Source organism: Marmota flaviventris, chromosome 6 (assembly GCF_047511675.1).
Source record: "Marmota flaviventris isolate mMarFla1 chromosome 6, mMarFla1.hap1, whole genome shotgun sequence".
NCBI lineage: Eukaryota > Metazoa > Chordata > Mammalia > Rodentia > Sciuridae > Marmota > Marmota flaviventris.
The window spans coordinates 88,037,238-88,064,838 of record NC_092503.1 but is presented as its reverse complement, the minus strand read 5'-3'; the positions used below and the strand labels follow the sequence as shown (position 1 = coordinate 88,064,838).

Genomic DNA, 27,601 nt, shown 5'->3' with positions numbered 1-27,601 from the left:
AGAGTCTCTAGGAACAAGGGTGTTTGTTTAGGTTCCACCTATTCTTTTTCCATGACCAATAATTTTGTATATGTTTGCCTGGGAATTCTAATTTCAATACACATTTACTGAGAATCTTCTATTGAGCTAATTCATTATTGAATCCCATTCTAGTTTTGGAGGCACAAAGAGGATCTCAGGAAAAAAAAAAAAAATCTTCTCAGAGCTTATAGCCTAAGGGAAAGATGACAGGCAGAAGGAGAAGAGAGGAGAAAACCTGTTGTCTCCTCCCTGTGTTCTCTCCCCAACCCCTTTGTCCACTCTTTTCTTCCATAAAAATGAATCAGAATCATTTCAGGGTAGGGAGAATGAGGTAGTTCCTTCAATCATTCTTTCTTTGTAGCCTATGAATTGGGTATTCCTTGAAATTGTTTCCAGATGTCAATGTGTTTTATGCTTCATTTGATTTAATTTTAGTTGATCTTTCTTGCAATGACATTTTCATACCATACCTATGTTAGCCAGTTTTTTGTTACCGTAATAAATACTTAAGATAATCAACTTTTTAAAAGGAAAGGTTTATTTTGGCTCACAGTTTTAGTGGTTTCAACCCATGGTTGACTGGCACTGTTGCTTTTGGTCCTGTGATGAGCAGCACATCATGGTAAAGAATACATGCTGGAGCAAAACTGCTCACCTCATGGCTGGGATGGGAAAAGAGAGAAAAAAAGATTCTAGGAACAAAGGTGTTCCCCTTCCATGGCATGACCCTATGTACCAGAAGACCTTCTAGTAGGACTCATAGAATCATGAGCCAAGCCTTTAATGAATGAACCTTTGGGGGACTTATTCAAACCATTCTTATGTTTCTACATGCATACTAATCATTGCATGCAGGAAGACATTATTAAAATTTTCACTGTCCAGTCAGTATAGTTCAGTGTCATAATAACATGAAAAGACTTCAAGTAAATAATGTTGGAAAACTACTCTATTTACACTCAATGCTATTGTCAAAAATCTGATAAATGACTTAACAATTAAAAAAAGAAGAAATTCCTTAAGGTATTGAGATTATTTTTATCTCAAACTAGAATGTTTTAAATAGTTCTTCTGACTTAACCAAAATTCCGCAATTGCAGACTCCTTATTTCCTTCTGAATAACGTGCTCTCCCTCAATGGTACTCCTTTCTGGCAAGAACCGATTCAGCTCAATTATCATTCTGTTCCATACCCTCAATTGAGCCAAAAATCTCTCTGTCTGCTTACTGGTTTCACTATCACTTTGTGGCTACAAATCTCAAATGGGCATTGAATGTTGCTTATAGTTCTATTCCACTTTCCTAGTAGGTTTGCTTTCTATTCTTCTGAAGAGTGTTTTTTATGCCTTTTTTCTCTATGTAAACATATTACCTATTTTAATAATGTTTTTCAGGTTGAGAAGATAGCAGCTACAAGGAACTACCTCATTCTCCCTACCCTGAAACAATCAGCCTGCCTGCATTGTGCACTATCTTTCCTTCTGATGAAATGGGCAAGGCTACCCCTGTCATTGATCAGTGGCTCCAACTGGGCTCTGGGTAATTTGCCTCACACCTTCAAGTCTGTGATTACCTGCTCTTTCTTCAATTCCTTCCCTCCCTACCAAATTATCCTAATTTGTGATCTCCCATTATTATCATCTCCAGCCACTACCCTTTTTGAAAGAGTCTTCTCTAATCATTGTTTATACTTTCTAATTCAAGGCTTTCTCCTCATTCCATGCTCCTCCAGTTCCAACACCTTCTCCTGAGGCTCCTTAAAGTCAAGGTCACCAATTATTTTCCTGTTATCAAGCCCATCGGATTTTTCTGTTTTTGCCTTTCTTTTCATTAGTTTTTTATATGGATGGCCACATTCTGCTTCATAAAGTACTTTTTTGTGGTTTCCAGGGATCCCATTTTTCTGGTTTTATTTTCACTTCATTAGCTGTTCCTTCTATTCTTTGCTGGCTCTGTATTCACTGCCAGACCTCAAAATATTTTAGGACTCTAGTTCAGCGCTGGGCCCCCTTTTTTGGTACCTTTTCTCTGCCTACAGGTGCTCAACAGTTCCCATAGCTTTAACTATTAGAGTACACTGATGGCTTCTAAATCTGTATTTCTTTGCTTGATCCAGCCCCAGAACCTTGGCCTTGTATATTTAGCTGCCTGTGTGTCCATATCCACATAATATATGTCTTAGACTGAACATGGCCAAAACAGAACTCTTGATATTTTCTCTCAGCTGCTCCCTTCTCCCCAATATCACTCCCCAGCTTCACTTAGCTGCTCAAGGCAAAAATCCAAGTTGACCTAGATTTATCTTTCCTTCCCTACCACCATTACTTCCATTAGTCAGTCTTCATAACTATACCTCTCTCTATCTTCACTATTATCACCCTAAAGTAGCACACCTTTATTTCTTTCCTGGATCTTTGCAGTTGCCTCCTGTTCTCACATCCTGCCCCCACCTCCTTCAGAGTTTTCTGTGTAAAGGTAAGTCAGGTCATGTTACCTTCTTTCTTCATACTTCCCAATGGCTTTCCTTTGCCATACACAGTGAATCCATACACTATGTGTCTGACTTCACATTTTTCATTTTTTTCCCTTGTTCATTCTACCAGCCATCCCTTTTTTTGTGTTGCTAAAATATGTCATGCTTATTATGATCTCAAGACCCTTGCACCATTAGCTCTTTCTGTGGTACTCACCATGATTTTCTCTTGGGTGACTTCTTATCATTCAGATTTTACTTTGAATAACTTCTTAGAAAGACCCATCTTAAACACATAATTCAAAGTTGTTCTCAGTCTCTTTGCTTACATAGATAAGCAATTGAATACAGAAGTCTAGGGTTCTAGGGCTTGGTCAAACCAAGAAATAGGACCAGTATTGTGATGCTTTCTGCTTTGCTTTTCTTGCTAAGGATTGCTTTTCCTATTCTAGGTCTCTTATTTTTTTTCAAATGAATTTCGTGACTGCCTTTTCTATTTCTGTGAAGAACGTTGTTGGAATTTTGATAGGAATTACATTGAATCTGTATAGTGCTTTTGGTAGTGTGGCCATTTTGGCAATATTAATTCTGCCTATCCAAGAACATGGGAAGCCTTTCCATCTTCTAAAATATCATTCTTTAGTGTTCTATAGTTTTCATTGTAGATATCCTTTACCTCTTTTATTAGATTTATCCCCATTTTTTTTTAGGCTATTTTTTGTTGTTGTTGTTAGTTTGTTACTGGGGATTGGACTCGGGGGGCACTCAATCACTGAGCCACATCCCCAGCCCTATTGTATTTTATTTAGAGACAGGGTCTCATTGACTTGCTTAGTGCCTTGCCCTTGCTGAGCCTTGCTTTGAACTTTTGATCTTCCTGCCTCAGCCTCCGGAGCCATTGGGATTATAGGTGTGTGCCACTGTGCCTGGATTGAGGCTATTTTTAAGGGATAGTTTTTCTAATTTGTTTTCCAACAGTTCTATTATTGGGGTATGCAAACATGATTGATTTATGGATGTTGATTTTGTATCCTGTTACTTTGCTGAATTCATTTATGAGTTCTAGAAGTCTTCTGGTGGCATTTTCTGGATCTTTTAAATATGGAATCATGTCATGAGCAAATAGATAATTTGAGCTCTTCTTTTCCTGTTTATATCCTTTTATTTTCTTCTCTTGCTTAATTGCTCTGGCTAGAGTTTCAAGGACTGTGTTGAATAGGATTGGTGAAAATAGGCATCCTTATCTTCTTCCTGTCTTTTTAGAGGAAATGCTTTCAGTTTTTTCTGCATTCATAATCATTCTGGCCTTGGTTTGTGTATATAGCCTTTACAATATTGAGGTAATTTCCTTCTGTCCCTAGTTTTTCTAGTGTTTTGAACATGAATGGTTATTGTACTTTTGTCAAATGCTTTTTCTGCATCTATTGAGTTAATAATGTGATTTTAATCTTTTTTAAGTCTATTTATGTGGCAAATTACATTTATTGATACGCATATGTTGAACAAACCTTGCATTCTCAGGATGAAACCCACTTGATCATCAAGTGCTGTCTTTTTAGTGTGCTTTTGTATGCTGTTTGCCAATATTTTATTAAGAATTTTGCATTTATGTTCATCAAGGATACTAGTCATAGAATGAAATTTAACCCCTATCTCTCACCCTACAAAAACTAAGCACAAAGTGGATCAAAGACCTCTGTATTATACCATGAACCCTGCACCTGCTAGAAGAAATGTAGGCCCAACACTCCACCATGTCAGCTCAAGAACTGACCTCCTTAGCAAGATTCCTTAAGTGCAAGAAGTAAAATTTAAAAATGAATAAATGGGACAGCATCAAATTAAAAACCTTCTTCACAGCAAAGGAAACAATCAAGAGAGAGCCTACAGAATGGGATAAAATCTTGCCACTTGTTCCTCAGGGTGTTACTATTCAGGATATACAAAAAACTCAAAAAACTTAACACTAACCCAAAAAACAAATAACCCAATCAGTTAACGGGCAAAGAAACTAAACAGAAACTTCTTAAAAGAAGAAACATGAATGGTCAACAAATATATGAAAAAATGTTCAACATCTCTAACAATTAGAGAAATGCAAATTAAAACTACACTGATAATTCATCTCACTCCAGTCAAAATGGCAATTCTCAAGAATACAAGAATAAATATTGGTGATGATGTGGGGAAAAGGGCACACTCATACTTGTTGGTGTGACTTCAAATTGGTGTAAGCACTCTGGAAAGCATTATGGAGATTCCTCAAAAAATTAAGAATGGAACTGGCATCCCACTCTTCCTTCATATGTATCCAAAGGAGTTAAAATCAGTATACTACAGAAATGCAGCCACATCAATGTTTATAGCAGCACAACTCACAATAGCTAAGCTATGGAGCCAACACGGGTGCCCTTCAACAGATGAATGGATAAAGAAAATGTGGCATATATACACAGTGTAGTATTACTCAGCCATGAAGAAGAATGACTTTATGTCATTTGCCAATAAATGGATGGAACTAGAGACTATCATACTAAGTAAAAACAGTCAGTCCCAAAATGTCAAAGTTTGAATGTTTTCTCTGATATGCAAAAGCTAATCCAAAATGGGGTAGGGGGTGGTGAATAAAGAACAATGAAAGAAAGATCAGTGGAGTAGACAAAGGGGAATAAAGTAAAGGGAGGAGGGATAGGATAAGGAAAGACAGTGGAATAAATCTGACCTAACATTCCTGTGTACACATGTGAATGTACCACAGTGAAACTCACAATCATGTATATCCACAAGACACTATTAAAAAAAAAAAAGTATAAGTAAATAGTAGAAAGATTAGTAGAGTAAAGGGAAGTGAACATGAATTGGGAGGAAGGGTGGGGAAGTGGAAGTACTGGGGACTGAATTATAACAAATTATATTCCATGCTTTACAATTATATCAAGATAAATTCTATTATCATGTATAATTAAAAAGAACTAATAAAAAATTAAAAAGTAGCCGGGTGTGGTGGTGCACCTGTAATCCCAGCAGCTCAGGAGGCTAAGGCAGGAGGATCACGAGTTCAAAGCCAACCTTAGCAAAAGGCACTAAGCAATTCAGTGAGACCCTGTCTCTAAATAAAATACAAAATAGGTCTGGGGATGTAGCTCAGTGTCCGAGAGCCCCTGAGTTCAATCCCCAGTACTCCCTTCCTCCCCCCCCCAAAAAAAAAATTAAAAAGATAAATATCTCAGAAAACCATTAAAACAAAGACAAAAATCTTAAAAACAGAAAAATAGGCCAATGGAAAAAATTTAGCAATATCTATGAAAGCAATTACAGCACAAGAAATGGTAAGATCAATATTGTAAAGAAACAATTTAATCAATAATTAGAAAACAAAAATCAGAACAGCAGTTAAACATGATATTAATGGTTTTGTATTATTTCAATTATAGAAGAAGTATATGCTTATCTAAAATAATAAATTCTATATTTCTCCCAAAGGTTTTTTAAAAAACAGGTGCCTGTGGTGATATCTCCTTTTTATCTCTAATTTTGTTAATTTGGGTCTTCTCTTTCATTCTTTTAGTTAGTTTTTTGGTAGGGGTTTATCAATTTTGTTTATCTTTTCAAAGAGCTTATTCTTTGTTGCATTGATCCTTTAAAAATTTAGCAATGTCTATGAAAGCAATTACAGCACAAGAAATGGTAAGATCAATATTGTAAAGAAACAATTTAATCAATAATTGGAAAACAAAAATCAGGACAGCAATTAAACATGATATTAATGGTTTTGTATTATTTCAGTTATAGAAGAAGTATATGCTTATCTAAAATAATAAATTCTATATTCTCCCAAAGGTTTTTTTAAAAAAACAGGTGCCTGTGGTGATATCTCCTTTTGTTTATTTAAATTTTTTATTTCATTAATTTTGGCTGTGATCTTAATTATATATCCAGTCTTCTATTGGTTTTGGAATTCGTTTGTTCCTGCTTTTCTAGAGCCTTGAGATAGCATTTGATTGTTTATTTGGGAATTTATTTGGGAACTTAATTTCTTTCTTTTTAAACATTGGCACTTAATACATAAATTTTTCTCTTAATAGTGCCTTTATGGTTTCCCGGAGATTTTAGTATGTTGTATTGCTGTTTTTGTTTGATTCTAGGAATTTTTTTTTAAATCTCTCCTCTCATTTCTTTTATGATCCATTCCTTATTTGAAAGAGTATTGTTCAATCTTTATGTGGATTCTATAAGTGTTTTTCTTGTTGATTTCTAATTTCAATCCACTATGATCTGATAAGATGCATGGGATAAAATTGATTTTTTAAAATTTTTTTGGATCTGTTAAGACTTGCTTTGTGTTCTAAAATATAGTTTATTTGGAAAAGGTTCCATCATGGGCTACTGAAAAGAAAGTGTATTCAGCTGTTGGGTGAAATATTTTGTAAATATTTATTAGGTCCATTTGATTTATAGTATCATTTAGGTCAGAAGTATATTGAATTTTGTCTGGATGACTTGTCTCTTGTTGAGGGTTATTTTGAAATCATCAGTTATTTTTGTATTGGTGTCAGTCTGGGAACTAAGTAAAGTTAGGAAGTATTTGTTTTATGTAATTAGGTGCACAGACATTTGGGGTATAAATATTTGCTATTTTTATATCTTCTAGTTGTATTGTTCCTTTTAACAGTATGTAGTGGCCTTCCTTATCTTTTTTGATTATTTTTTGCTTGAATTCTGCTTTGTCAGATATGAGAATACCTACTTCTTATTGTTTCCAGACTCCATTTTCATGGAATAAGTCTTTTCTTTGTTTTACTTTCGGTCTGGGGATATGTTTGCCTGTGAGTCTCTTGCAAATGGCATATGGTTGGGTCTCTAAATCTTTTAAATCTATTCTTCAGGTCTGTGTCTTTTATTGGAGTGTTGAGACCATTTACTTTCAGAATTATTCTGAAGAGATTTCCAGTCATTTTGATTGTTTTATGAATTTAATTCATTCTTGATTTTTATTTGCTTAATTGCTTATCTGAAGTGTTTCATCCATTTGAGAGTTCTGGGGTTTGTTTATTTTCTGTAGTGAAGGTTTAGTGGTTGTAAGTTCTTTTAGTTTATCCTCATCATACAAAGTTTTTAATTTCCTTTTCAGTTCTCAATGGTAGCTTCGCTGGATATACCAATGTTGGTTGACAATTTTTTTTTTCCCCCAGAGCTTGAATTATCTCATTTCAAAGCCTTCTGACTTTTAGGGTCTGAGTTGAGAAGTCTGAATTAAGTCTTACTGGTTTACTTTTAAATGTGATTTGACATTTTCCTTGGGGCTTTTAACATTCTATCCTTCTCTAGGATAGGCATATTGATTATGAAGTTTCTTAGAGAGGTTCTAGTTTTATCTTGTTTCTTTGGGGTTCTACATGCATCTTGTATGTGGATGTCCATCTCATTCCTAAGGTTTGAAAATTTTTCTGATGTTATTTCACTGAAAAGGTTCTTATGCATTAGCCTATATTCCTATACCTTCTTCTATCCCAATGACTCTCAAGTTTGGTTTCTTAATGTGTCAGAGTGCTTGTATGTTCTGATCATAGAATTTTATTTTTTTTCTTTACTGTGTGCTGAGTATTCAGCTCAAATACCCTGTCTTCAAGGAATTAATTTCTGTTTTATATGTAATCTAGTCTGTTAGTGATACTTTCAAGTGAATTTTTTATTTGATTTATTGTGTCTTTCATTTCTAGCAGTTCTGATTGGTTTCTTTTCAGAATCTCTATTGACATGGTTTTTCATCTCCTGTAATTACTGTCTTATTTTGTTCCTTAGATCTTCTTTTAGCTTATTATAAACCTTTTAATAATCGATTTTTAAATATCTTTCTCTAGAATTTCATTCCCGTCCATGTCCAGATGTTCCTTTGTTGGAAGATTTTAACTTTTGGGGGGAGATTTGTTTGCTAGCTTCCTTGTGTCTTTAGAGGTCTTGGACTTGTGTTCATCTGTTGAGATGGATCCCTCTTCCTCTTTCATGAGGACATTCTTTGGTGTGTAGTCATTATCTCTTTTGTAGTAAGTCCTCCATTATTGTTATCTCTTAACTTCAACATATAGGCTTAGGGTAATCAAAACAAGTCTTAGTTCCTACAGTCATTGCCTCTCAGTTCGCCACTGCAGAACTGCTAATTTGATTCACTCTTCCAGAACTGCTGTTGTAACACTGTGGGTTCTTCTGAGCCATCATTTTTAAATCTTTCTCTGATTTTGTTATGGAGTAGGTGTCTAAAAGTGAGACCCAACATTCTCCTCTAGTTGTTCCTACTTGGGACCTAATAATTTCTTTTTTTTTTTTTTTTCCTTTCCCTATTCTTTGAGTTGAAGTACTGTTGAAATTCGAGAGGGTTTAGTTAGTTTGTGGAGGAAAATGTGCTGTTACTTTGAGATGTGTGTATAGTTTAGCTGTAGAGTCTCTACCTTGTGCACTCATAGCTGCTTCTCAGACCCTCTCTGAAGAAAGGGAAACGACAGCAACAACTAGAGATCAATATGTAGCATTAGAATAAATGGTGAACACTATGATATGTACAGTGCTAATTAAACAAAACTCCCTAATCCTCTGAAGTCAAAACTAGGCAAAATAACAAATGGGTAAAGAAAAAAAAAATGAAGAGAAAAAATTGTGTGTGTGTGTGTGTGTTCCATGATCTAGTCAACACAGCTAGAATACATACATATACACATTCACACTTGATGGGAAAAAATGAGAGAAGAAAGGAATAAGAAAAGAAAAAAAACTTCATGAAAAATGAAGGAATTATCTCTGCCAGCGTGGTCAAAACTGTTAACAAGAATGGGTGTTCACTGCCCATGCTACACTGTCCTCCTTTGTTTCTTCTTGGGTTATGTACCCTTTAGTGAGACCAAGGGCCAGGGTTTATTAAAACCATCTTCTTTGAGTTGCTAAATTGCGAGCTGGAGTGGTCTGGGATGAAACTAGTTGTAGTAGCTCTCGCATTCCCTTCTCAATAGTTTTAAGTAGAACTGAATGAGAATTAGTAAAAATTGGGGTTTTGTGCCTGCAACCTAGGTAGATGCATTCCCAGGGCAGGGTTGATGAAGATTTCTGAATGTGAAGTTACAGAGGCTAGGATTAAGATCGATCCAGCCTTTGGAACTTTGTTGTGAGGTATCTGCTCTAGACAGAATAGCTCCACACATCCTTTTGCTGGGCAGATGCCAATCACTGTTGGGCATCTGGGTCTTAGAGGCTTCCTAAGAACTGCACTTCTAGGGTAGAGTGACCAACAGAGTTGGTCTTGCACACTCCACAATCCACAAATGTATTCTTTCAAGGATAAAACCCTTAGCACAAATATGCCCACCTCTCCAGTTTCTGTGTTCCCTCTGGTTAATCCCATAAGATGCTAAGCTCATAGGGATAGTAGTAAGCTGCACTCTTTTCTGTATTCCTGGCCTGAGTCCCCTTAGTTGCAATCTCTTTTGTGCCTGCCTCATTTGTGCCCCCCTCGGCTGAACTCTAGATCTCACTGGCGCCTGGGCAGCCCACATGCTCTTTAAGAACTCCTGGGCTCCCTGCTATGGGTTCATTACAAGATTGCTCCCTGAAAGCTCTTCACTTTCCATCTGAGAAGCATGGAGCACTTTTCAGACTAGGTTGCTGTGGATCATTTAAATTGATTCCCTGTCTGTTCCCTAGGTTCCCCTGTGCCTTTTTTTTTTTTTTTTTCATAGATTTTGTTTCTGTCTGGGTTACCTCTCCCTTCCATGATAAATTGGTCCTGTGGCATTGTTGGCTGGATTCTCAAGGTATTCTTTACTGACCTATGTTCAAAGCTCCTGAACAATGTGTCTCTGTGATTTTGATATTGAACTTTAGTGTATTCTTTCTGTCACCATTGCACTGAGAAGCAGTATTCCTGCTACTTGAACTCCTAGCCACAGGGCAACTAGAAATTTGCACCCATCCTCTACTATACACCTTTTCTAAAAACAGGTGTTATTTTCTTTTAATCAGTTGACTATGCTAACCCAAACCCTGCAGGAAATATGTGGTATCTGCTATTTTTGTCTTGGATATTGGAACAATAATTCTTTACATTCATTAGTTCATTGATAATTGGTGAATTATAATTTGTATAAGGTATTCAATTGCCTTGGAAGTTTTTCTTTAAACTTCTATATAACATCTTTAATCTGAGAGCCATATTTCTCTAGCATAACCAGGAGATTTGAGCTTAAAGTCATCTACATTTTCCTTTAGTTTAAAAAGAAAGCAAAAGACTGGAAGTAAGTATTTTTAAAAAGTCACTGTATTATTCTGAAATAGCTGCAACTAAGTTTCATGGAGAATTTCCATTATTGAGGAGGAAAGGAGAGTTTTCTTGAATGCTAATAGGGGTGGGGAGTGAAAGAAGTAATAGTACTAGTGTTTGTAGTAGGAGGAGTTATGATAATAATAATTGTAGTAGCAGTGTTCTACTTTAACTCATGGTGATCTGTCAGCAAGAACACAGTCTCCAAACTCTTATATTAATGGAACTGTTAGATTATCATTAACTAATAAAAGTAAAAAGCAAAAATGTGAGTTTTGTGAACATGGAAACTACATAAATATAAGTTATTATTATGGTTGTATTGGTTATTATTGTAGTTGTATTATAGTAATATTAAATTATATCATTGAGTTGATTTCTTACCAAATCACTAGAATAATCATAAATTTAGACACACTAAGAATCAATGTTTATAACTATTTAAAAGAACATTATGAAATAGATAGACTAGATTTTCTTTGCTGTGATTTTATTTTTTATTGATTATTAAATATTTTGTTGTTAAAACCAAGAACATTATATTGAGAAACAGTCTCTGTTTGTGAATTGATTGGTTTTTGAGACTGAACTTCTGTTAAGATAGAATATGTCTTAATGCAAAGAGTGAAAGGATGAAACTGTGTCCTATGACCTGGTAATAAGTGGCTACTGTTTCTAGAGCATTTACAGCCTGATTGTAAAGGAATAAAACAATGAAAGTACCTGATGAAACAGACATTGTAAAAGTGCTACTTAAATGAGTTTAGTAGAGCTGTGATGTGGTTAGTGAAGATTGTTATCTGATACATGATACATAAAGTCATGAGATTCTGAGATACTAGTAAGGAAAGAGAAAAGGAGGAATTAAATTAGTTTTTTTCATTTTATAGTTGTAATGTTTTACCTTTACTTATTCTTTAATGTTCTTCCTATCTTTATGTTGATCTGAACTTCTGACCTGAATCATTTTCCTCTCTCTGAAGAACTTATTTGACCTTTTTTAGTTTTTGCAAGGTAGGTATACTGACAGCATATTATTCCATTAAGTTTTGTCAGATAAAGTCTTTATTTCCTTTTCACTTTTGAAGGATAATTTTGCAGGATAATAGGATTCTAGGTTGTTTGGATTTTTTTTCCCTCTCAACACTTGAGCTATTTCACTCTGCTCTGTCTTCTTACTCTCATGGTTTCTGGGAAGTTGGATGTTCTTAACTTTTTCTTCTATTATGAGTAAAGCATTTGTTTTCCTCTGGCTTCTTTCAAGATTTTTTTTTTCTTTATCTTGATTTCCTGCAATTTGAATATAATATGCTTAGGTATAGGGTTTTTTTTGTTGTTTTGTTGTTGTTGTTGTTGTTGTTTTTGGTTGGGGAGCATTTGTCCTGCTTGGTGTTCTCTGAACTTCTTGAATCTGTGATTTTGGTGTTCAAGATTAATGTAGGGGAATTTCTGACATATCGCTTCAGATATTTCTTTGGTTCTATTCTCTCTTTTCCTTCTGATATTCTCATTACATGTATGTTAAACCTTTTTAATTGTCCCATAAGCTCTTTTTCTTCTTATTATTATTGTTTTGCTGTTGCTTTCTTTTTTAAAACTTGGCTTTTCTGTTTTGGAAGTTTCTAGTGACATATCCTGAAGCTCAGAGATTTTTTTTCCTAAGTTGTGCCCAGTCTACTAATGAGCCCATCAAAGGCATTCTTCAGCTTTTTTGATCTCTGGTACTTCCTTTTGATTCTACCTTAGAATTTCCATATCTGCTTACATTACTCATCTGCTCTTGCATATTCTGTGCTTTTTTCAATCACAGCCCGTAGCTTATTAATTTTATCTGTTTTAAATTCATGGTCTGATACCTTTGAGTCCAGTTCTGATGTTTGGTCTGTGTCTTCAAATTGTGTGTGTGTGTGTGTGTATGTGTGTGTGTTCTTTTAGTGTGTAAATATGGCTGGTAATCCTTTGTTGAAAGCAAGACATAGTGTACTTGGTGAAAGGAACTCAGTAAATAGTAGTTTAATAATAATATGGAATATGGAATGGGAAAGGAGGAGTATTCTATAGTCCTCCACTTAGATTAGTCTCAGTCTTTTAGTGAACCTATGTCCTTGGGCCATGAACTTTTTAAGTGCCTCTGTCCTGCATCCCTTCAGGTGAAACAGGATAACTGTAGAGGGCTGGAATTGGATATTTCCTTTCCCTAGGTAAGGTTAGGCTTTAGTAAAATAGTTTCTCTTGAAAGCATGGCATGTTAAGACCAGTCGCATTTCAAAATAGTTCCTTTTCCTTTTTCTTTCCAGAAGCTATACGGGTTTTTCCTCCCATCTTCATTGTGAGAACCTTGTTAGCTCCCGACAGTAAAATTAAAAGGATGAGGATGCCCCTGGGTGACTGGAGTTTTTAATCTCGCAGGCTTGTCCACACCTCCAGCAATCTATCAACTACAGTTCAGGTTTTCTTGTCTTGGTAGTGGGTCTCTGATTCTACAAGTTTTACTTCTGTGTATCTGCCTCTCTATCTCTCCTGTTTTGAGAGCTACAGATTGCCTTGTGACCTCACTTCTCTGATGGATATAAAAAGAGCAGTTCATTTTTCAATTTGTTCAGCTTTTAACTTGTTAAAACAGAATGGTGATTTGTAGGCTCCTTATGTGGTGGACCAGAAACTGGAAGTCTCGTAATATTTATCTTAATTATTATTTCAGCAAGCATAAGGTCAGTACAACAGATAATATTATTGTTGTTTTATTGATCTGAAATTGATGGTCATTAACTGTGCCAGCTATGTAATTTAGAGGACCCAGTATAAAGTGAAAATCAGAGACCCATTGTTCAAAAAACAGGAAAAAGGTGTCATTGAATACACTAAAATATAAAGCTTTTCCCTTTCTTCTAGAGTTTCTTAACTTGTCAAGATATCTTTGTTAATATTGTTCAGAGAAAAGAGAAAATTTAAACTTTAATTTGAATTTCTCATTAATTTTTATATTGTATAGTGTAAGTTTCAGTTGGAAATATAAAATTGTTTAACTCACATATAGAATCACCAAAATTATACAGTTTGTATTCTTAGTTTGCATGTGTGTGTTTTGTTCTTACAAGAACAGTGGGAATGTGCACAAAATTAACTCTACTGTTTTGTTTGTTTGTCTTGTTTTGTTTATTTATTTATTTATTTATTTTTTGTTTTTGATACCCAGGATTGAACCCAGGGGCACTTAACTACTGAACCACGTCTCCACCTTTTTTTTTTTTTTTTTAAATTTTGAGACAGGGTCTCGCTAAGTTGCTTAGGGCTTTGCTAAGTTTCTAAGGCTGTCTTTGAACTTAATATCCTCCTGCCTCAACCTCCTTAGCTGCTAGGATTATAGGACTACACCACCAAACCCAGCTAATTCTACTGTTTTAATTTTACTTCTTGATACATACCTATTCTTTCAGCTCTTTTACCTTTGGTTCACTGTTGGTTGCCCTTTCTCTTTCTTTTCTGATATCATTTTTACTTATATTGTTGGCTAGTTATAGGGAAATAACATGAGTGAGAGAGAATTTTTTGGTTTTTCTTCTTCCTTAGAATGCTATAACCTCCTTTCTGCTTTTGTAGCATGATTTGGTTGGAACAGAAAGCATGATTTCTTGGAACTGTCAGGATCCCTACTTATCCTGTTAAATAGCTAATAAACTTAACCTCATATAAACTAGGAGTCTGTGTTAGCTTTGCATCACTCTGACACAATGTGTCAGAGAAATCAACTATAGGAAAGATTTATTTTGGCTCAAGAGTTTCAGTCCATGTTTGGCTGACTCTTGCTTTTAAACTGTGGTGAAGCAGAACATTATGACTGGGAGCACATGGTAGATCAGTGCTGCTCACCACATGGTGGCTAGGAAAGGGAAGAGAGAAATGGGGGACAGGGGTGAGAAAGAGAAAGACTGGGGACAAATATTCTCTTCAAGGGCATGATCCCAGTGACCTGTTTCCTCCAACTAGGTTCCACCTCCTAAAGTTTATCACTCAATATCAAATTAAGCTCTGAATCCACAGATGGATTCATTCATTCATGAAGTCAGTCCTTAACCAATCTTATCCTTACCAGAGATCTTATCTCTGAAGAGTGCTGTGCATGGGGTACTAAGCCTTCAACACATGAGCTTTGGAGGGCATTCAAGATCCAAACCATAAGAATCTCTCATTGCAATTCTGTGCCCATGGAGCTTGGTGAACATGATGTGCAAATGGACAACAAAGACTGGTGGAGATGCACATACTGCACTTACCTCCTATGCTTAACCTTACATCCCATTGGCCCATTATATTTACAAAATTCATATTTTATTTATTTAGTTATTTAATTATTTTATTAGAGTGTTGTAGTTGTACATGGTAATTGGATTCATTTTGACAAAGTCATACATGCTTGGAAGTTGATTTATTCCATTCAGTCCCCCATCCTCCCTCCTCTTCTTTCCCTTCCTGTCTCCCTCCCCTATTTTCCTTTCTCTGTTGATCTTCCTGTCACTCATTTATTTGTTTATTTTTTATTGGCACTTTCTACATATACATAAAGTTGAAATTGCCCATTCTATGCTTTGTTAAAAATCTATATTTTGTTAAATTCATTCCACATTTCCTACTGTTTCCCGTTCCTTCTCCCTTCTTCTCAATCTCCTTCTACTCCACAGATCTTTCCCATGACTTTATGATATCCAATCCATGCACCCTGCCCCACTTTTCCCTTTTTTACTCTAGCTGCCACATGAGAGAAAACATTCAGCCCTTGATTTTCTGAGTCTGGCTTATTTCACTTAGCATGATGTTCTACATTTACATCTATTTATCAGTAAATGTCATAATTTTATTTTTTTATGGCTGAGTAAAACTTCATTGTGTATATATACCACATTTTCTTAATCCATTTATTTATTGAGGGGCAACTGGGCTGATTGTATAATTTGGCTGTTGTGAATTCTAGTGTTATAAACATTGAAGTGGCTGTATCGCTATAGTATACTGATTTCTGGTTTTGGTTTTTGTTTCTTTTTGGATAAATACCAAGGAGTGTAATAGCCAGGTCATAGAGTGGTTTCATTCCTAGTTTACAAAATACAAGTTAAATGATAAAATAATTAAGAATTTCAGGATGGTAGTAGCTCAACACTAAACTTAGCATAGGGGCTCTGTGGGACTACATAGGTTGCATACAATGGAACTGAACCTGCTAAGAGATATTAAATGACTTGTTCAAAATCACGCAGCTGGGGAGTATCCAAACTGGGCTTAAAACTGAGGAGTCTGACTAATAGTTTTCTTACATAGTTGAATTGATAAGTAAGTGATAATTTTCAGAAATTACTCTTATTTTTCTTTACTGCAAACCTCCAGAATGCTGTGTAAAACAAGATTAACAATAGTGAATCCAAGTGTGGAGCTCAGTGTTCAAGCCAGTTTTTATTCATCATTGTAACCCAGTGCTTACTAGTCCTGGCACATAACTATAAAATGCCCTACTGGCTGTCATTTATGAAGCAGTTATTATATGCCAGCCAAATGGAAGTGATTCTCTGTATATTTGGCTTACATTTTAAATTGCTCTTTATTTGCTTAATTCCCCCCCCCCCCAAAAAAAAATCATGTAGTGAACCCTTTATATCTGTGGTTTATGCTTTCTTAGATTCAACCAACTGTGGATGGAAAATACTATAAAACACACACACACACACACACACACACATATATATATATATATATAATATAATATATAAATATGATATACATATTATAAATGTTATATATATAATTATTATATATATATGTGTGTGTGTGTGTGTAGTAGCTGTATTGAACATTTACAGATATTTTTCTTGCCATTATTCCCTAGGTGATACAGTATTAACATCTATTTGCATAGCGTTGACATTTTAATAAGTATTAAAAGTAATCTAGAGAAGATTTAAAGTTTAAGACAGAATGTGGGTAGGTTATATGCAAGTACTGTGCCATTTTATTTGAGGGATTTGAGCACCCAGATATTTTGTTATCTGAGGGACATTCTGAAACAATCCCTCACAAATACTGTGGGACAAATGTTATTTTAAGGAAACTTTTATTAAGGGTAGTCATTCAGTGCTTGTGTTGAATAATGAGGAACTTTGTAGACCCAATTTATAAAACACTAGAGATCATTCTTTGAGAAGTTGTACAGACTACTGCACAACAAGATTAGGAATGGCCAAATGTCTGACTTGTAGAAGGAAATGTAAGTGAATTATGAATTCAGCATCATTGAACTTGACATGGATTCTCTGCAAAATTCAAATGGATTTTTTTAAAAATGGCTTACGGCTTTTTCCCAAAATTTCATCAGCACTCTCTAGTTGTTTGTATGGTTTCCCTTATAGCTCCTGTCAGATTAATAGACTTGGTCTCACGTGAGCTATTCTTAGACTCTTATGTATCCTTGTGGTCATGATATAGACAGGTAGGCTTGAAGATCTGATAATAGAGTAGATAGTGAGCAGAATGGACAGTTGTCCCAGAGAAGTCCAGTTAATAGAATTTATACCAGTGTATTGGGAGTTTCTGCTCTTTTCTCAGGCTTAGTCACAGACTCTTTTTTTTTCCCCCAACATTGTATTAACTGAGTATATCCATGTCACCTTGTTAATTTTTAAATGACATAGCAATAAAGATTAGTTAAGACATCATTTGACAAAATTTCTCAGGTGGTCTTAAACATAAATTTTTTTTTAAATGAGCAAAGGTTTCATATGAATTAATGATCTGCTGTGGCTTCTAAGAAGCCACACATTCATTCTTCCATTTGTTTATTCACATCCGTGGCATGGAGAATGTGCATAAGTGGTGGATATTGAAAGTCAGCTGAAAAGGAAGATTTCTAATATTCAGAATTATCTAAATATAGACTGTGCTGTGTCATCATATCCAATGATTCCATAACACTGGCAAATTTCCTTAGAGAATGAATATAGAAGAGAGATGTTACAGTGGTGTTTTATGAATCTCTTAATGAATTGATTAAAAGCTTCAAGGCTCCTTCCAGTTCTGAAATTAATGTAAATTGTTGATATTTCTCTAACTCAGTGAAATTTGTTTGGGACAGTAGTGTCCCTAGGCCCTGTACGAATGTTTAATTAAAGATATCTATAAGGTTAGGGGAAATAAAATGTAGATTGCAGTTCTAAATTCAAACCCTAAAAATAGAATTTAAGAATATTAAATTCAAGAACAGAATATACTTTATATAGATAAGTTTAATGTAATAAAATCTATAAGTACAATATAAACAATAATAAAGAAGAAACTAACAAGATTCTAAACAAATAAATGAGGCAGAGAATAGAGTTATGTGCAAGATTACTTCTCACATAAAGTGGTTTTAAACAATATGATTTTATAAGTCAGTTGTGAAAGCACACATGGAGAAATACATAGGTAGTAGTTCTAGCTGCCAATCTAGAGTAGGAATGTAAGACAATTATTTTTATTAAGGGATTCAAATGAGTAAACAGTGTGGTGATACAGTCTTTGAATTCTTTTTCTACTTGTGCAGTAGTGTATACATGATGTAATGCCCAGAAGCTTTTAAGTAATTCATGAGTTGTTACTAACAATTTTAATAAAGGTTAAATTTGCCATGATGACTTAAGCAGAGAGATGTTACAGATAAGATAGTATTCTGGGAACTGTGTGTTATTGACTAACTATTAGAAAGTTCATTCCCAATTTCAACTTCTACTGACATGATAGATGAATGCTACTCTTCCTAAAGCATTGCTCTTAATATGCCTCGCAACCATCATGGTCAGATTTTTCTGCATCAGTACAGTACATATGTTCTACATATTTCCCTAGAAGTCATATCTTTGTTATCCACTACTCACTTTGAAAATTGATGGCCTATTTAAAATACTAGCTCTAGGTGGCAATTTAGGTCCTTCCATATTGTAGAAATAAATCAAATAAAGTAATAAAGATAAAATTAAAATGTAAGTATTTGTCTTCTATTACTACTTTTCACTTAGATCTGTAAGTTAGTGATATATGTCCACCATCTAAGTCCCTTTCCCACTATCCCATACTCAGTTTTCTTCTTCTGGTAGCTTTATCAACTTTGACATGTTGGTCCTCTTCCTATCTTTACTATATACCTGAAAGTAAATGCCCCTACCTTTATACTTCATATAATTCTATTCATTCCATGAGAGTCATCACTTGTGAATTTTATAACATTTTATACCTTTCATGTGGTCTTTACAATGTACCTTGGCTGTGATTCCTTTATTGCAGTTTCTCTTTTTATCATTGGAAGAAAAATATATATGAGTTGTTAAGCATTGGGTAAATAAAAGTTGGCTATCCCTTATCTGAAATGCTTGGGACCAGAAGTATTTCACAGTTTTTTGGATTTTGGGAATATTTGCATAAACAAAATGAAACGTCTTAAGGCTGGACTCAGCAAAAGGCATCATGGTGAAGGAAAAGAAGCCCTATCAGGAGGTTAATCTGTGTTACTACAGCCATGTATGAGACCCTTGGACAAATCATATGACTTTACTTTCCTTGATTTTAAAATGAGAATTGAACATAATAGATTTCTGTCCCTTATAGGTGCATGATTCTATTAATATTAAAGGAAATTTCATATAGATAAGTGTTATGATTTGAGATTAGTATTTTTTAAAGAAAATTTTGAATAACTTTCTCTAAAACCTAGAAAGTTGTATAGTTCTGTAATAAGTATTAATGCTGTTATCTACATTAACTGAACAAAGAATAGTGAAACTCATTATAGAGACTGTTATGTCTTTTATTTAAAGAGATAGGAAATGGTGGCAAATGTAGGACTTGCAAGCTAAGTGATCATACTCTGTGAAGTAGCATTATGAATCACAAAATGATTGTGTAGTAAAGCTTCTGTTAATAAAACCTTTAATAATATGAATGGGGTATCTGCTTAAAGTGAATTTAAGGAAATTATATTTTATAAAATTGTTTACTAAAGTAGACCTATATTCTTGCTTCTCAGAAAATTTTTCTTAGTAAATGATAGATTGCCCAATTTTATGTACTCAGAGTTGACTGCATTCTTCACTTATTAAAAGGTAAATTCCCTATGTGATATTTTAGTAGGAGGAGGATTTAAAGTAGAATGATTCTGTATGTATCATTTATCATGTCTGAGCTGAATGTGAAATATTAAAAGGGTATCAGTTATGTGGGGAAGATGTTGTCATCAAGATATTGACTTAGTATTACCACACTTAGTAATCCCTGCTCAAAATTCCTAACAAGATAATGGCCTTTTATTCTTAAATATTTGGCTTCAAGATGTTATGGGTTTTGTTTTTATATGAGAGATATATATCTTAAATAATTTTATCTTATTTTTCTTTGCAAGACACAACAGAATTGGTATGCTGGGGAACAAAGGTACAGATTAATAGAAAATATTTCATGAGTATGACTTGTGTTCTAAAAGGACTTGTACATGATCCTGAAGATGTTTTCATTTTAGAAGGACTTGTTAGGAAGTAATAATCTATTACACAACTATTTGTTAATGGATGTGTTTAATTGAAGTACATTTTGGAAATTTGTTTATAATTTTCTGAATGTTAACATTGGTGATATTCAGTGTCTTATAACAAAAAAGAGCAATCCACAAATATGCTTTGCTGTAGAAATTAAGTGGACTTCGGAGTAGCCATGAGACAGGGTTTTAGGATGAGCACAGGATACTGCTGCTCCTTTTTTGATAAATCCAGGTTAAAAGTCATTGCATTGCCTTGTTGCTACAGATACTATAATGAGGGGAAATAGGAAAATTGTTCTTAGCTTGAAATTATTAAATGTTTGATTTTTGAAATGCTGGGTTATACAATGTGGCAAAGAAAAGAGATTTAACACTTCAGCTGTCTCTTCCTTTTTTTAGTAGCTAAGCCCATTTATAATCTTCCTCCTCAGTTAAAACTGACTAGCAATCTTGTCAGCTTTTATAATATGGCAGTATTGGGCAGCCCTAACTATGGACAGGATTTAATGGCTGGAAGTAGTAGTTTTTAGAAACAGGCTTTGTTCCTCAATTTAATGGTGATAATTTAGGTTTAAATGTTTAGTAAAATGGAGTAAAACACAACACTTAGGTATTTAAATTTTTTAAAATTTCAAGTCTATGTGTACCCATCACATTGTAGGTTTTTTTTTTTTAACCCACATAATGGCAATATATAAGTTAAATTTTCTTAATTCCTGAGTCTGTATTTTTGGATGTTATTACTCATCCTATGACAAGGAAAACAAATACTTTCTCTCTGAAATTTTAGAATTATCCATTTTATCAGAAAATCATTCAAGGAATTTTTATAAAAAATTATGTATTTATGGATATTTAGCTCTAAAAGATTAAGTAGTTATTACTCTCTGGAATTTTATAGAGATTCCTTTTATTTATATAGAATGGTACTTTGATATATTCTTGAATATTTCAAAAAATAAAAAAGATTATTTTTTTATGTTTACATTTATGAATGAAGTAGAGTATTATCTGAGTTCAGTATTTATAGCTCTCACTAATATATGTAGTTTAAACTTGGATTACTTTGAAGACACAAGGGAGTAATCTACAAAATTGCCTTTGCTACACATTGATGAGTTTGTTATTGTCTTAGCAAGATTTGAAGATGGACAGGTATAAGCTTTTAAACTGATCAATTCTCTTGCTTTTGTGATTTGTGGGAAAAATTATCAGATGCCAACTCTAAGGGTAATTTATGTTTGAATTGTTGAAATTCTTCTAAAGTAGCCGGCTCGGTTCATAATAGTAAGGTTCAGGTCATAGACATTCTTCACTCCTACTGTGACCCATTATAGGAACAAAGAAGCAGACTGTCTTTAGTGCATGAGCCTATCACTCTGGTAAAAAGTACATTATATATAATGTCCAGATTTATGCTCACATGTATGTGCAGATGTGCAAAACAGATATTCATCAGATATTACTCTGTATAGTGCACTCTATTTTCTATTTATCCCTACCCACCACTCAATTTTTTTTTAACATGCTAGAATTTCTAGTGTGGTTCATAAAACAGATTCCAAAATCTGCTAGTGGGACACACCTGCAGTTTGACAAAACTGTTTTAGGACATTCCCTTATTATTGCCTTATAGTTTCTCCTTATCTTACACAACTATACAAATGTGAAAAATGTGGCAGTTGTGAAAAATGTGCAGTTGTGAAAAATGGTTGATAAACACTCTTTTGAACGATGATGTAATTGGACTCTTAAGTAAGAAGAGAACTCTTAGAAAACAGGTGTGGACATCTAAGAGGAAAGAGATTTCACAGATTTTTTGTAGTAGTTCTGGGGGTGGGAGTCAGAATAACTGGAAGACTACGGCATTGTTTGATTTGATTTTTTCTCTTTCTTTCAAACAATGATGGATAGTTCATATTCAGTAATATTTTAAAAGGTAATTCTAATTTGGTGGCAAAACCATTTTATAAATATTGGTGTTTGTATTTTTTGAAAGATCATTTTAGTCAGAAGGACCCTGTTCTAGATTCTTAGACTACAGAAAGTGACAAGGAAGGAGTTACTCAGATTTGGAGTCTGTTTCATATTTATTTCTGTGGAAGAAGATTTAGTAATGAATTACACCAAAGTAGAATTCCAAATTTGGGTAGGAGAAAGTAATAGATGTAGTCTTTTCCTATTTGGCATCTAATATCTGAACTTCAGTTAACTTGCCAAGTGAATAAGTTTGGCCAGATTATATGTTTATTTTCAATTAAAGCCTTCTGTTTGGATTTTTACATATCTACTAAGCATAAAACTCACTCCCACAATATGAACAATTACCACCTTTCCAAGAAAGCTGCTAGAATTCTGTTCTGGAATATTTGAGGTTTCCATATATTTGAGGTTTGTATGTGCATGGCCACTTGATCCTCAGATTCCATTCTAGATTTGAATTTTTAAAATAACACAGGCTGACAAGTAAATGAGTGGAGAAAAGAAGGAAGAAAGGAAGGGAGATGGGTAGGGAAAGAAGGAAGTTTCAGCAGTTTAAGTATCAGCTGAAAAGAATTGCTTACTTTGTTACTACAAACTATGCTTTCCTTGGAATTTTTTATTTATTTTTTTAGGTGTAGTTGGACATAATACCTTTATTTTTTAAATTTATTTTTACGTGATGCTGAGTATCGAACCCAGGGCCCCACCTGTGCTAGGTGAGCGCTGTACCCACTGAGCCACAACACCAGCCCTGGAATTTTTGTATTTATTTGTTTGTTTGTTTGTTTGTTTTTGTGGTGCTGGGGATTGAACCCTGGATCTCTCACATGCAAAACTATAGCAGATGAGTTTTAACCTATACTGGATGTTTAAAATTAAAGGAATAGATACTGTGAAAATTATATATAGTTACAGGTTAGTTGTTTTGGTTTTTTTTTTTTTTTTTTAAAGAAGGGTGTTAAAGAATAGATATCTGTGTGGTGCATACCTGTAACCCCAGCTGTCTTGAGAGGCTGGAGAATCACAAGTTTGAAGCCAGACTAGGCAACTTAGTGAGATACTATCTAAAATAAAAAGGTCTGTAGCTCAGTGGTAAAGCACCCCTGAGCTCAATCCCCAGTGTCAAATATGTGTGTGTGCACATGGCACGCACAAACAGCACCCCATAACAATTAAGTTCTGAATTCTTTAAATAGTGAATAGTAGAAATGATCTTATAGGAATGGTTTGAGAATTGAATGAGTAAATGAATGAATGTTTTGTTTTCTTATATTGATTTCAGAACTGAGAACATAGTAGTTGTGGTGCTTTTCATCATGTCCTATATGACATTTTTTTTTTGAGAAAAAGAAAGAGTTTGGAATATATAATTAAGACTTAAGCTTCTGAGAACTAGAATAATATTATATTGGAAAAGTAACTAATTATGTAGACTCAGGAAGAAAATATATCAAATAACATTTCATTGGGCTTTTCATGATATATTGGTGATTCCAGTAGTATGGATGATGGGACTCCTATTGTGTTCATAAAGACTCCAAGGTCTCCCCCAACCTCAGCTAACTGGAGTGCATTAAGAGTAGCTAGGAAATAATATGAAATGCATTTGTTCAAAAAGTCTAATTACACATTAGGGGTGTAATGTTAAGAACAGTTATGTTAAGAGTTAAATTTGTATATCCACTATTTTGGGGTCATAATGTAAAAGAACTATCATTCAAATTTAAAAACCATGTTAGGATGTAGCTCAGTGATAGAGCATTTGCCTAGCATGTGTAAGGCCCTGGGTTCAGTCCCCAGCACCACAAAAAAAGAAAAAAAAAATACCATGTCTATTTTTTTTAATATTTATTTTTTAGTTGTAATCGTACAGAATACCTTTATTTTATTTATTTATTTTTATGTGGTGCTGAGAACTGAACCCAGGGCCTCACACATGCTAGGCAAGTGCTCTACCACTAAGCCACAACCCCAGACCATATTTGTTTTTTATATGATAAATGCATTAAGCTTCATTCACTGTGTTCATATGCTTTGTTATATTAACTGTACCAAAAATGTGCATAATAAGTTGGAATTAAAAGGTTTGTTTGATTTAAGAAAAATTAATATATCTAATTGTTTACTTCAAAAGCTACAGAAGAAAGAAGATCAACAATTGGAGCCTAAAAAAAGTACCAGCCCTAAAAAAGCTGCAGAGCCCACTGTTGATCTTTTAGGACTTGGTAAGTAATAAACAGTGAAAGCCACAATTAGAATATAAAATAATTGAAATCTTTATTTGAAACAAATATAATGGTGTTATCTTTTTTTTTTTTTTTTTTTGGCTATTTAATGTAGCTATAGATCATTCATTTTTTTTTTTAATTTTTATTGTTGGTTGTTCAAAACATTACATAGTTCTTGATATATTTCACACTTTGATTCAAGTGGGTTATGAACTCCCATTTTTGCCCCGTATACAGATTGCAGAATCACATCAGTTACACATCCGTTGATTTACATATTGCCATACTAGTGTCTGTTGTATTCTGCTGCCTTTCCTATCCTCTACTATCCCCCCTCCCCTCCCCTCCCCTCCCCTCCCCTCTTCTGTCTCTACCCCCTCTACTGTCATTCATTTCTCCCCCTTGTATTATTTTTCCCTTTCCCCTCACTTCCTCTTGTATGTAATTTTGTGTAACCCTGAGGGTCTCCTTCCATTTCCATGCGATTTCCCTTCTCTCTCCCTTTCCCTCCCACCTCTCATCCCTGTTTAATGTTAATCTTCTTCTCATGCTCTTTGTCCCTACTCTGTTCTTAGTTACTCTCCTTATATCAAAGAAGACTTCAGGATGGTGTTATCTTAAGTATACCAAAAGTTACCTGTTAACAGAATTTGAAAATGGTAGGACTAGTTTGCCGAATTCTACAGAAAGGAAATCTTTAATAAGGGAGCCAGTGTCTGTCAGTACTGTCTTCACTGAAACATAAGTAATGAGTTCCTTGGGGGAAAAAGAGATATCAAAGTAATCATCAAAGGCTTGGTAGATGTGACATTTCAACATTTAAAATAAGGCGTGGGTTCTTTTTTCTTCTTCCTTTCTCTACCCCTCACCCTTATCTTCCTTTCCTTCTCCTTTTGCCCTATACTCCCCCACCCCCTTCAATTATTTTAGTTTGATGGTTGTGAGGGTTCTACCTTAGTGAAAATATTTCTGGGATAGCCATATTGTAAAATATTCAGGTTAAAACTTTAGTTTTATTTAACCTAAGCAATGTATTTTATATCCAAATCTAATGGTTACCTTCATATTATATTACATATCTGATGACAATGAGAAGTACTCAATTTAATGTCCTATTTATTTTAATGGCTAACAGATATATATTGGTGTACATGTTGATAAATGTTGTAAACAGACTTTCATTCAAGATGTGCTTATACTATGCTCATCTGTGAATATTGTCAGCCTTTTTTTTTTTTTTTTTACAGTTTTATTCCTCCTAAAAGAATTGGTTTGATAAATGGTTATTTCTAATACTATCTGAGTTTTAGAGCAGTACTTAATTTAAAAAGCATTTGTTTAGTTTTGAGAAAGACTGACAAGTAAAGGAAAAGAATGAAAGCCATTTGAACAGTAAAGTTAAATTTCATACAGCACTTTTCAAATTTCAAAAAACTTATCTTGAGTCTTATTGAGTCAATTGTTTTCTCTTTTAAGAATTACACTTGAGTGTTTTATTCATTTCTTAGGAATCTGGTATATCATACAAACATACTCCCTGGAGGTCAAATTCTTTTATGATAGTGGAAAAATAACTGTAATCTTAAAACTAAGGCTTTAGTCCAGTCCAAGAGCTCTAAATATAATTGTGTTGAATTCTAGTTCTCATAATTTCTGTATTTTCTTTGCTGTAAATGAGAAAAGGAAATAAAAAAAAAAAGATTTATTACCAAAGTAAAAAAAAAAAAATTATCTTACTGTATGAATCTTTGTTCTCAATGCAACATTTTATTTCCAGTCTAAGTGCCTAAATTATTAGTTTGGAACTTAGAAATATTAGATATAGACTAGATCTGATTACAGATTCATTAACTAGTTCAGCAAATATTGAGTGTCTCCCATGTGTCCATGCTCCTTGTAGACACAAAGGAGATAATTCTGAAAGAAGATAGTAATAACCCCTATCTTCTGGGAGCTTTCATTCTATCTGGGGAGATAGTGAATAAGTAAGTAGCATATGTAGTAGGTCTTATATGGTAAGTGCTATAAATAAAATAAAAATGGGAGTTGTGATTTTAAATAGGATTGACAAGATGAAGCTTATGGATATCTGGGTTTGTGGGCAAGAGCATTCCAGATAGGAGAACAGCAAGTATGCAAAACCTCTTCAGTAGCAGCCTATTTGAAGTGTCCAAAGACCAGCAAGGACAACAGTATCGCTAGAGTGAAATGATCTGGGGAAATTAATGACAGAGGAGATATGGAAGGTAAGGAGTGAGGAAAGGGGCAGACTGTGACAAGACTTCGGCTTTTACTTTAAGTGACCTAAAATACATTGGAGAGGATTACAAAGATTTAATAAGCTGATTTTAGTATCTAAAGAATTGTTGTCCTAGTCCTCATAATTTCTGTAGCAAAGCAAGGCTGTAAGCAGGAAGAAGTGTTGCAGTATTACAAGAAGAGATGATGGCTTATACTAGATGGTGGTATTTGAGGTGGTAAGATGTACCAATCAGATTTTGGATATATACTGAAGATAGATTCACTAAGATTTGCTGACTAATTCAATGTGGAAAATGAGAGGAAAGGGGAGCTAGGGATGGTACTCAGTGTTTTCCATCTGAGCTGTCAGAAGAATCAAGTTACCATTTACTTTGGTGGGAAAGTCTGTAGGAAGTTTGGATGGAAGATTAGGAGTTTTACTTGGGTCATAATAAATTTGAAATTCTAATTTCTTAGACCAAAAAGGTTAATTTTATCATAAATGAGATCTTAATCAGGCAGTTATGTGAATTATGAGTTTAGGGAGAGACCTGGGTGAGGAATATAAAGTTGGAAGTCATCAGCATGTAAATGTTGTTTAAAGTTAAGAAACTGGATGCATTCACTAAGGGAGTGTATTTAGACTGAAGAGAAGAGGTGCTGTGCCCCATGGCTCTCAGATGTTTAGAGAATAGGGAAATACAACAAGGGTCCTGGAGAGATAACCAGGAAGGAGTAAATAGTGAAAAAAAAGTACTAGTAATCTGAGTTATTTCCCTTGAAAACAAAGTCAGAGTAAA

The 27,601-nt window shown here is 34.3% G+C and overlaps 1 protein-coding gene across 4 annotated transcripts in view; it reads left to right on the top strand.

Annotated features, from left to right (window-relative positions):
• The window catches only part of Smap1 (small ArfGAP 1), a 187,713-nt gene that overhangs the window by 140,008 nt on the left and 20,104 nt on the right, over positions 1-27,601 (top strand). For all 4 annotated transcript variants that reach the window (XM_027928173.2, XM_027928172.3, XM_027928171.3 and 1 more), the window contains one exon: positions 24,467-24,557. In XM_027928173.2, the coding sequence (XP_027783974.1) occupies positions 24,467-24,557 (91 nt within the window). The remainder of the gene's footprint in view (positions 1-24,466; positions 24,558-27,601) is intronic.